This window comes from Hydractinia symbiolongicarpus, chromosome 3 (assembly GCF_029227915.1).
Source record: "Hydractinia symbiolongicarpus strain clone_291-10 chromosome 3, HSymV2.1, whole genome shotgun sequence".
Taxonomy (NCBI): domain Eukaryota; kingdom Metazoa; phylum Cnidaria; class Hydrozoa; order Anthoathecata; family Hydractiniidae; genus Hydractinia; species Hydractinia symbiolongicarpus.
In genome coordinates this window covers 10,709,986-10,720,839 of record NC_079877.1, presented here as the reverse complement: position 1 = coordinate 10,720,839, position 10,854 = coordinate 10,709,986, and the positions used below count along the sequence as shown (strand labels likewise).

Here is a 10,854-nt window from a genome sequence, read left to right as displayed (position 1 = left end):
GAAATAATTAAAACCTGATCTTATAAAGAGAAAATGATAGTTAGGAAAAACCATCCCAGCTCTTGTTAGATCGTTTATGATTATACCACAGTACCAATGCTGTATCTTGGTACTCTATGGGAACTTACTAAGATAGAAAAAGCATAGAATTTTTGTTAACAAGAATTGTGTGAGTCTAGCATGTTATCCTAGTGGCATTAATGGTACTACATCAAAGCTGGTATTACATTGCTCCAGCACATAACTTTGACACACGTCATAATAGCTGATTTACTACGAATGGTACCACAAACAACTTGTCCAAAGTCCAAGAATTTGTTTTTGATACAATAAATATATGGTTAGTAAAGTTAAGTCAACAAACTTGAGGGGATGTTTTGTATTTTGAGAATAATTTAGTAAGCCTTCCAGAAAGTGTGAGAATTTTTAGAAGAACCCTTGGAATTATATTAAAAAGTTGGTCTGAGCGTTTGCGACTTATCAGCACCCATGTTCTGTAGAATAATCTGCAATTCTTTGTGTTTGATGGAAGGAATATTGTTAGCTAGTGTATACCATCCTTATTACGTAAATGTCTAAAGCAAATAGGACGTTGTGACCAATACATTTTTTGTCCATGTGCAATTAATTGTCCGTTTCACTTGCATTTGCAAAGTTGTTTTAAGAAGATCGGTTATAGTCATAGTTATGGCTTATAGTTTGTTTAGGGGTCATCTACAAAATTCGTAGCAATTCGTATCAAAAAAATTCGTATATGCTATACGAATTTTCTTTTGCCATACAGTAATTAAATTCGAGTTTTAAATTAAATTCGTATGAGTTTTAAATTAAATTCGTATGAGTTTAAAAAAATTCGTATGAGTTTTAAATTAAATTCGTATAAGTTTTAAATTAAATTCGTATAAGTTAAATTCGTACGGGTTTAACAAAAAATTCATATGAGATTTTAATTAGATGCGTATGGTTTTTAAAAAAAGAAAATTGTTTGACATTGTATTAAATTCATATATGAGTTTCAAAATAAAATATTTTTTTAGATCGCATTTTAAAAGTTTAAAAACGAAAAATGGCGATAGAAATGTTTTTTAGATCGCATTGTAAAAGTTTAAAAACGAAAAACGGCGATAGAAATGTTTTTTTAGATCGCATTTTAAAAGTTTAAAAACGAAATATAATTGGTATGAAAATTCGTATAAAAGAGAATATAATTCGAATGACAATTCGTATGAAAGAGAATATAATTCGTATGACAATTCGTATGAAAATCGTATAAAATTCGTATTAGATTTTTTAAGAACCGTATAACTATTTAACACTATACGAATTGTATAAGATTTTTATATGAATTAAAAGCAATTAAATTCGTATATATTCGTATAAAATATCATACGAAATTTGTAGACGACCCCTTATATGATCACCAAATCAGATTGGTATGCTAGATGTATGTAGTTCACGTGTTATTAAGACTAATTATTGTTATTAAGTTTTTAATTCTCCTGGATATTCCAATAATAATTTTGTGCCCTTTTTTCAGTAATGTTACAAATGCCAAATATGCCAATACAGCTATGTAAAATTTCTAGCCCAACCAGCTTGATGTATGGGGCCCTTTGTGAACAAATAAATGAAAGAAGCTATAGGATGAATGTTGGGTAAATCTGTGCAATTTTAGCACGAAAGACTCTTTAACTGTATACTGGTTTTGACTATTGTTTTTACTTTTCTACTCATCGTCATAAAGCTTCTGCTCCTTCAAAAAAGAGAAAAAAAATTAGAAGAGTGTTTTAACTCCAGCCAAGCAAAGATTGAAAACAAAAAAATCTCTATTCCACCAGACTTTGTAACATTTTTTTTTTTTTCCTTTTTATTTATTTTTACTTTGCCCATCTTTCTTCTTGTGAATATGTTTTAAGTGTGAATACGAGCATACACACGTTGCACAGAAATTGTTAAAAACACCGCTAGCGACCATTTAACTACACGAAGGTGATAATATTTTTAAAAATCTTTGAAGTTTTTTTCGCAATGTTCATTTTTTGTGTTAGTACTGCTAGCCTTTTCATCTTCATTTACAAAACTATAAAAGCTAGAAGGTGGAGGGTGAGTGGCTTTTAAAGACAGATGTTATATCTAAAAATGATTTTAAATTTAATTCGTAAGTGTGAACAGATTTCGAGTTATGACGTATTTTTTAGCGAATTATGGTTTCTTTTAGGAAATTTTATAATCTTTCAGAAAATATTAAACAACAATATTACAGCTTTCACGTAATTTTAGTAGAAGGTATATTTTAAAACAGTACACTTTTTCCCTTACATCTTAAGAGTCTTAAAAACTCCAAATGGTAAAAAGCTAAAAAATATTAAAGAGGACAGAAATTCTTTCTCAGGTTTGGAAGGAAGTTAATGCATAATGCCTCACTCCCATGTATTTTGTACTTTAGAGCAGGTCAAATTAGGTAGTATTATATTTTGTACATTTCTGCACCTTCTGCTTTTTAGATAATTATAAGATGGAATCCCGTGAAACGGCGTGGTCTTCTTGGGAAGAATGGCAACAAGTCCGAAAACTTTTGTATAGTTTTGATGACATAAACATGCTTAAAAATGGTGTACATATGGTAAATGCATGGAGAAGTAGATTACGTGTTGGTGCATTACCAGTGTCAGTGGAGTTAACAGCTAGTTTAATTGTATCCTATTTAGTGAGTGTCCAACATAGTGATACAGATGACCACCTACGTTTGAGCATTGCTATGGCTCTTGTTCGTTTTGTGAATGGCATAACAGATCAGCTTCAGACAGGTTTATATGCACAATCGGTGCAGTTAATAGCTGATAAAATTAACATCCCTGATTGGTTAGTAGATCTCCGACATCAAGCAACTCATTCGCAACTCCCTGGTGTAGAAGTACTGCAATCTGGTCTGATGGTTGCGCTAACGTGGCTTGATGAAAATTATTGGGAGGAGACTTCATTGATAATGGAAGAAAAGTTTAATGATCAACATGCTGGAATCAAGGAGGGTCTGGCGAATTATGTTGCACTCATACTTCATGTAAATAGTGATGAATCAAAAAAGGATGAGAACTTCAAGCTAAGAAAAAAAAATGAAAAGAAATGTGCTGATCAATTTACTGATATCTCGAAACGTCTATTAAAAAATCTCCACAATGGCAACCTTAAAATCTTTATTTCTTATTTTCTTGCTGAAGGAAACTTTGTGCCAGATCAGGATATCTTACGTTCATTGGGCATAAAATATTTTAAATTTCGTGTTGATGCCGATGATGACATTTTCTCCAAAATTGATATTCTTGTTGAATTCTGGAAGCCATTATTTGCTGTTGTGACTAAACAGTTTTCTTCATTTGTAGCTCTATTGTCAGTGGAATTGTCTTTAAAATTTAAATTAAGCAAAACCGAAGACCTCTACAATTTGTATTTGATATCAATGTACATGCTGTATAAAATAGATAAACTATCACTAAAACACTTCATGCCAAGCCTTGTAAGGTGTCCTAGTCATTTTGGGTTTCAGGTTTTAAGGGTGGTGCTAAGGGCTGAAAATAATCCAAATAAGAACTTTACTAGTTTGTTAGACGTTTTCATGCCAGTTACAGATTCGTTGCAAAGAAGTCACAGTGTTGACGAGGTAACTAAAAGGATTTATCTTGATGATAGTGCTAACTTCAAGAAGTCTTATGAAATACTTCAAAAATTAAAATCAATGCATGAAACCAAATCCAGTGGTACTTCATCAGCAAGATGGAAGATGTTAGATGAAAATGAGTTGTTAGAGTTACCACCTATGGGCGAATTTAAAGACATACAACATAAACAATATCTTGATTTGTCTAAACATCCCGTGGATTTAAATGAAAATGAGAATGTTATGGAGAATGAAAACATGGGAGTTGATTCTATAGAAAATATTTTAACAGGAGAGTCTTTAACTAAATCTATTAATCAACTTTTTACAGATGATGTTATACGAATCTCAGATTACGACAGCAGCAACTGCTCAGATGAAACAGATGAATATCGCTTGGAGAAAGAAGCATTGTGGGATGTTGATTTTAAAATTGGATATGACTCATTGGGAAAGACAGAGGAAGAGGAGCAAAGTTTGAAAAACATTTTTGCCAATATTGAGCACACAAATATTAATTTTTTCTAAACATTGTATTTTTACATTACTGATATTCTGGTTCATAGAAATGTGAATACAATGCCTTTCTTGGTAAACAAATGTTTGTGATTTTTTGTATATGTGCAGGCATCTTGTAGGTAGAATAATGATTAAGGTGCATTGGCTGTTTTTTACCAACACTGCTCCTTTAAAAAAAACATTTCACTAATTTCAGTCAAGATTAAATTTTTGGTTAATTTGATTACACTTTTTTGTTTAAAAGCATTCAGGTAAAATAGAAGATAAAATCAATATGCTTACAATTTTTAAAATTTGAGCCTAAAAACATGCTACAAATATGCTTATTTGTTGCCATGGTTGCAGATTCCATTTTTGTAGGTAGTTTAGTTCAAAGACTACATGCAAAAAGATGTTCTTTATTATGATTAACTCTGATCACTATTTTTTATGTATTTTTTGATTTGGGAAGAAATAAAAGGGAAGAATTCTTATTTTTTTCAAAAATATAAGGTTAAATATAATGTTGATAAAGAAAGAGTACACATTAAATTAGTGTGATTTTTTGTTTATATTTTGAACGCACCAAAATATGCTTGCATTGTTCCTGATGCAAAATCAAAACATGCCTTAAGAAAATTGTTTATATTTAGATATAAAAAGGAATAAAAGGTAGCAAAGATGATTTTAGTCATATCAATGCTTATTTTGTCTTTTTTGGCTGGTATTCATTGGTCGCAGTTTCACACGGAGGACTTTGTTAAGTTCGAGCCCAAACTTGTTGATGGGGTTTGTGATAAATGCAAGTTGTTTATCAATGCCATTCATCAGCTCATATCAAGTAATTCAACTCGAACAGAAGTATTGTCAGCTTTAAAAGATGGTTGTCAACTTTTACCTCCTAGTTTGAAATCTCAGGTAAGCTTATTTCTGCACCCTAAACAACGAGACATTTTTTATGAATCATCCCTAAAATAAAATACAACATAAAAGAAATGTCAGGGGGTAGCACTTGGCTTATGGTTTTTTTAATGGTGAAGTATTTTAATGTTTTAATGGAAGTGTTGAAATCGTGTTCTCAGTGAATCGGAGCTATGGCATTCCGGTTTTACAATGGTGTATTTGAGATAAAAGGTATGTATATCAAAGGTGTGTTTATGCTAATTAGTAAAAAAAAGTGAGTATTTTCTATTTCTAGTGTGTGGAGGTGGTGACAACTTACGGTGAACAATTACTCAACATATTGGATGAATTCCTCGCGGATCCTGATGTGGTATGTTCAACAATTGGCTTCTGTAACTCCACGCGTACTGCCGGGATGGACAAGAAGTATCTGAAAAAGGTGTTGGAAGAAGTATTCCGAAACTCGCAGCCACACTTACCAGCCCAGTTAAAAGGTATCAGTAACTGCGCTTTGTGTGAAATGATACTCGTGATTATCCAGGGTATATTTGAAGACACTTCCACGCAGATGTTTGTGAAAGAAGAAATTGGAAAGCTTTGTGCATTGTTGCCAACACCTGCAGATGTTTCTGAATGTCACAAGGCAGTGGATTTGCTGGAACCGAAAGTCTATGAGTACATTGTGAGGACATACTTCGCGCCAATGAAATTTTGTCCCGGCATTGGTTTGTGCTAGAACGTAGGAGGGTGTTTTTAGTGTAACTTCTACAACTTTACCTTTTTAATTAAAAAGCTCGCGTAATTGCAGATCACTACCTGACTATTTGACATAAACTGAGGCGATCCAAACTGCCCGCCCAGGCGAGATGTTTTGTTTTTTGAATTTGTGATTGGTTGACTCCATTCATATAATATTACTTTGCCGATAAAAAAGCATTGCACATTGCGAGTCGAAACACAAGAAAAGCAATCATTTTCACATTTCGTGTTGTCAAAAATATGTCAGTAGTTTCTGTATTAATTGATTTCGTTAAATCAAAAACAAAAATAGAAAGAAAAAAAGGATTTGAATTAACAATTTAAAATACTCACAAAGAAAATCTCAAGAATAATTTCAATTTTCCTTTGCTGGTTTGTTTATGCCTTGGAACTGTCATTTAAAAAAATAATGGACATTTTATTTCAACCTGGCAAGGTTTTCTCCCGCTTGACTTTTCCTGTAGAATATTTTTTTTTCTTCAAACAAATTAAATAACCGAGCAAACCCGCTCTAAAATCATGCTCTAAAAAACTTTTGACTCGCACGCTCTTCTTGAACGAAAACGTAATTTTGAGAAATTTTTAATTGTTATGGTTGATACTTATTTATTACGTCACAATCTTAACGACGACGAAAAATTAATCTTCTTTTCTGATCCAATTTGCTCCTCCCAGCTATCATTGTGTTCACATTCCTACTTTATTGTTGTATAGATATAATTTATGTCTACTTTCACACGACGTTGTCAGCAAAAATATGATAAATTTATAATTGTAAAATGTTTTTTGAATTGATGTTCTTTTCTAATATATAGAAATATTTAATTATGGCATTTTTGATGCAACATGCACTATTCGACTAAACGCAAGATTATGAGAATGTATTCTCGTTTAATCCCTAGACTCTGCACCTGTATTTCAAACAACCCGAAATTTCCAAAAGGAGAGGTTAGAAATATCCATTCTTTTTTTTCACTGACAATTTTTCGTCTTTGAGCCCAATTTCTTGACACCTGCTGTCTCAACTTGAGCTTTCCTAGATGGAAAATATTTTTTTGTATGATTCCGTCTTTCTTATATCTCAAAGTTGAATGACCATTAGTTTTTACTTTGTCCCCGCCATTTTGCGTCCCTCTGAGTCTAAGGGTTGAGCAGGTTTGGGTTTCCCATTAGAAAAGTATTGCTCGTGGCCATGTCACTTTAAGACTGCCTTACTATCATTCTCAGGAGTCAGTCTAACCTCTTAATAAAGTTTTTTTGATAGAATTTGACAAACAGCCGCATAGTAAGAATTCACGATCGCTCGAGGATATTCAGTTACCGAACGACGCAACGTGACGTGACGTGAGGGTTTGTATGTCGTGCTTTAAAAAGGGACAAGCAGCATTGTATGTTTTTATTGATTCATTTTAAACTTAGTTTTAATTTTTAGTTAGGTTTAGTCCTTTATAGGTTTTGAAGGACTAAAATATTTCTTTTGTGTTTAAAGAAATATTTACTAGATAGGTCTTAACCATTTTCTTATTATTTATTCATATATTTGCAATGTTAGGGTCTAAACGATAAAATAAAATAAAATATAAATGTTATCCTCTATTTAGTCTACATTCACATGTATTTAGTCTCGTTTGTTATTTGTTTAAGTATGTTTTGTCATAAAATCTCAAAAAAAACTGCTGTCAAATCACTCGCAAGACTAAAAAATTTGCTTTAGCGAGACAGGACAATACAGGAAAAAAACATGTTTTATATTTATTTAGCAACCTCTTCTCCAGGATCTCTTTTGCAAGATGCTACTCTAGACCCAAAGCAGGAGGGTTAATAAGCAGAGGATTCCGGGAGGGAAGGGGGAGTGGAATAAGGAGGGGGAGCGGTTGTTCGGGACCTTAGAGTATTGTATTTTCAAGTAGGAGATTTCATCAATACCTACATATAAATAATATTTTTTTTCAGAAACGTGGAAAATGTTTCCAAAGTATAATGAAGATGTAATTTTCTAACCATGCTGATAAAACATGATCTTGTACTTTTTTAGATTTATAACACAAGGGGAAAGTGCTTTATCCTCCAATAAAAAAGGGTTAAATGCCCTGGGTTTAAGAGTAATTTTATACTCGTATAGATCAATTTGTGTAGCTGCAGATTTAATCCTGTTTCGTAAAATTTCTCAAAAAAACATTGTAAAACTGAGCTGGGATGCGTGTGTCGGGTCAAGCAGAAGCTATCGTAAATTTTAGGAGGAAGACCATTATTCGAGAAGAAGCACACTAATTACGGGGCTTAATGATAAGACAATTAGAGTCTTCTACTTGCTCCGGTCAACTGTATCTGTAACTTGTAATATCTTATATTGAAGAAGAACTACTTGGTTCATCACTAACACACTGCCAAGCACTGAGCGGGATTCGATCCGCGGTCCCCAGAACTGGGAGCCGCAGACAAACCCACTACGCTACGTGCGGCAATATGTTAGTGATGGACTCAGATAGTTTATCCGGATGGTGTGTATACATATAGGTGAATATTTATCATAGCACATACGTATTTCATTCTCAACAGAGAATGGTTCACCCTGATCAGACCTCTGATCATGACGGGCGAGTATAATGCGTGTAAGTCATATTGAAGAAGAACTACTTGGTTCATCACTAACACACTGCCAAGCAGGGGTAAACTTACGGTACTTTTTGCCAAAAAAAGTGAACCCGCGCCGCGGGATACAAGGGTCAGTTTTTTAATTTTTTTTAAAATTTAACCTGCAAAGACAACCCGCAAATAATACCACAAATGCTGGGCAAACTGTGATGGACGAACGAAAAAACAAAACAAAAACAACCACACAAAAATGAGAAAGAAATCGTGAAGTCAGAAGTGTTGTTGTCTTATTCATTTCTAGGAAAATACCTTATTTTGTTTGTTGTTTTAGGCAGAATTTTCTAGGCCTCTCACCTCAACAAAAACTAACTTTTTTATATCGCAAGAGGGGGACCACACACACATGGCAACAGAGACAGCTAAAAGTCAAAGAAATGTTCACATTATTTTTTATATTCATGTACTTATGAAGCTACTAAAACTTTGTGTTGTGTTGATTTTGTGCAGAATCTGTGTCAAAAGTAAACAGAACCTTGGGTGTCATTAAACAAACGTTTGAATGCAAAACCAAAAGCAACTTGTGTATTATATATATACAAATCCCTAGTGAGACCTCATGTTGAATACAGCATACAATCATGGAGACCATCTCCTAAACACGATGTTGATAACATAGAAAAGGTCCAGAGAAGATTTACCAAGATGATCACAGGTATTGGTACTTTTAAAGAAAATCTTCAGGATTGGCAGTTGTGTGCCATTCCTCCATTGAAATGAACATCCAGTTTACACCAATGTGTGCATATGTACAATCAAGTTTGAATCTGCCCGTCTTAACGTGGTGTATCTTACCAGTTGTGGTTCATCTGGTATCTGGAATGGATATTTATTTTGTGGCGCCCTAGATTAGTGGTTATAGCTCTCGTACTCTGTGCGCGGGAGACCAGGGTTCGATTCCTTTTGACGTCGATTCAAAATGAGCGAGTGAATGTTACCATAGTCCCAGGTTAACCCAAGCCATGTGAGGGAAATTGGGGATATGGCACACTGTGTGGGCTGTTGGATGTTGTCGGGAGTTGTCTAGTAGAGTGCGGGCCCTAATTGGGTCTGCGTAGCTCTAAATGAGCAATAAATACTCTAGGACTCTCCATCTAAGCCATATCCCTATATATCTATCTATCTATCTATCTATCTATGGATCACACACAAGTTTCGCTTTCCACCCATTCCGAGGATGATGATAGCTTTGGATTTTCAGATTGACATTTTGTACCAACTGTTCCATGATTTTCCAAATATAAATTATTCGGTACCTTTTCCTTCTAAGCTCCATTGAATACAATTTCAGTTCCTTTAATGCTTTCCAATAGTTGTGATTGGTCAAGTTTCGGATTTTTCTTATATAGGACCATTGCAATGCCTCTATCATCTGTATCTCTCCAACTTTATGTCAACTTCATAGGACTAAATAAATAGAGAAAGAACCAGAGATTTCCACATGGTCATAAGGTGATCCTTGGTTCTGATGTAAAAAGTTCTTAAAATGAAAGACATCATGTTTTTACTGTCATTTACTACTTTCAATATGTGGGAATGAAAGGAGCAGTTGGTGGATAATATGACACCAAGATTTTCAGATCCCTACGCTCTGTGATGATGGATCCAGAGGGGGAAAGATACGATGTGCAATATTTCAGGGTATCGTTCGTGCCAAAATGCATGACCTCAAACTTTACATCATTAAATTTCATGTTTGCATCTTCTGCCCATTTATAAATTTTCTAAAGGTCACTTTGCAACTTGCCCTTGGTAACCCTTGTATCATCGGCAAATGACTGTACAATACTGTCACTGACATTTGAGTCTATATCTCCAAGGAGGATGATAGGGATAAGTGGTCGAAGCACACTACCTTGGGGTACGCCTGGAATAACAGCAACAGGATGTGATTCCATGCCATTGACAATGACTGATTGGGTGTGGTTTGTCAGGAAAGTTTTAATAAAGTTAAATAATTTTCCTTTGATTCCAAGTTTTTCAATTTTTTTGAGGTAAAATCCACTTTGTCAAAGGCTTTTGCAGAGTCAAGGTATACAATGTCACAATTTAGTTTTCCATCAACAAAGTGTATCACATTATCAAAGTGGTCTGAGAGTTGGCTTAGACATGACGGGCCAGAACGAAAACCATGTTGATTTTTGTTTAGTAGCTTGTTTTTTTCAAAGTAGCAGGTAATATGATTTCGGACGACTTTTTCGATAATTTTAATAATATGAGATGTCAAGGCTACTGGGAAGTAATGGGAGGCATCAGATTTCTTTCCCCTTTGAAATCAGAGGTGATTAGTGAGTTTGAAATTTGAGGAATTTCACAACAGTCCATACACTTTTGCCATAACAGAAGAAGTGGTGCAGATAGCGACGTTTTACACTTTTTCAGAAAAA

General features: G+C 34.0%; 3 protein-coding genes across 3 annotated transcripts; 2 read left to right on the top strand and 1 right to left on the bottom strand.

Moving 5' to 3' along the window:
* The first annotated feature begins 2,466 nt into the window (after positions 1–2,466).
* LOC130635662 (uncharacterized) lies at positions 2,467–4,255 on the top strand. The gene has a single exon (XM_057445070.1). It carries the CDS (start codon positions 2,516–2,518, stop codon positions 4,181–4,183), a length of 1,668 nt encoding a protein of 555 aa, XP_057301053.1. The 5' UTR covers positions 2,467–2,515; the 3' UTR covers positions 4,184–4,255.
* A 512-nt stretch (positions 4,256–4,767) lies between these two features.
* On the top strand, positions 4,768–6,640 carry LOC130635663 (prosaposin-like). Its single transcript, XM_057445071.1, has 2 exons — positions 4,768–5,071; positions 5,352–6,640. Exons 1-2 carry the CDS (start codon positions 4,835–4,837, stop codon positions 5,790–5,792), a joined length of 678 nt encoding a protein of 225 aa, XP_057301054.1. The 5' UTR covers positions 4,768–4,834; the 3' UTR covers positions 5,793–6,640.
* Positions 6,641–9,990: 3,350 nt separating this feature from the next.
* LOC130636824 (uncharacterized) lies at positions 9,991–10,365 on the bottom strand. Its single transcript, XM_057446673.1, has 2 exons — positions 10,215–10,365; positions 9,991–10,172 (listed from the first exon to the last, which is right to left on the bottom strand). The coding sequence occupies exons 1-2, from the start codon at positions 10,363–10,365 to the stop codon at positions 9,991–9,993; spliced, it is 333 nt and encodes a 110-aa protein (XP_057302656.1).
* Positions 10,366–10,854: the final 489 nt, after the last annotated feature.

Coding starts and splice junctions, on each gene's coding strand:
- LOC130635663 (XM_057445071.1), top strand. CDS start 4,835: ATGATTTTAGTCATATCAATGCTTATTTTGTCTTTTTTGGCTGGTATT. Junction 5,072..5,351: donor CTCCTAGTTTGAAATCTCAG/GTAAGCTTATTT, acceptor TTCTATTTCTAG/TGTGTGGAGGTGGTGACAAC.
- LOC130635662 (XM_057445070.1), top strand. CDS start 2,516: ATGGAATCCCGTGAAACGGCGTGGTCTTCTTGGGAAGAATGGCAACAA.
- LOC130636824 (XM_057446673.1), bottom strand. CDS start 10,365: ATGGAATCACATCCTGTTGCTGTTATTCCAGGCGTACCCCAAGGTAGT. Junction 10,173..10,214: donor TGATACAAGGGTTACCAAGG/GCAAGTTGCAAA, acceptor ATAAATGGGCAG/AAGATGCAAACATGAAATTT.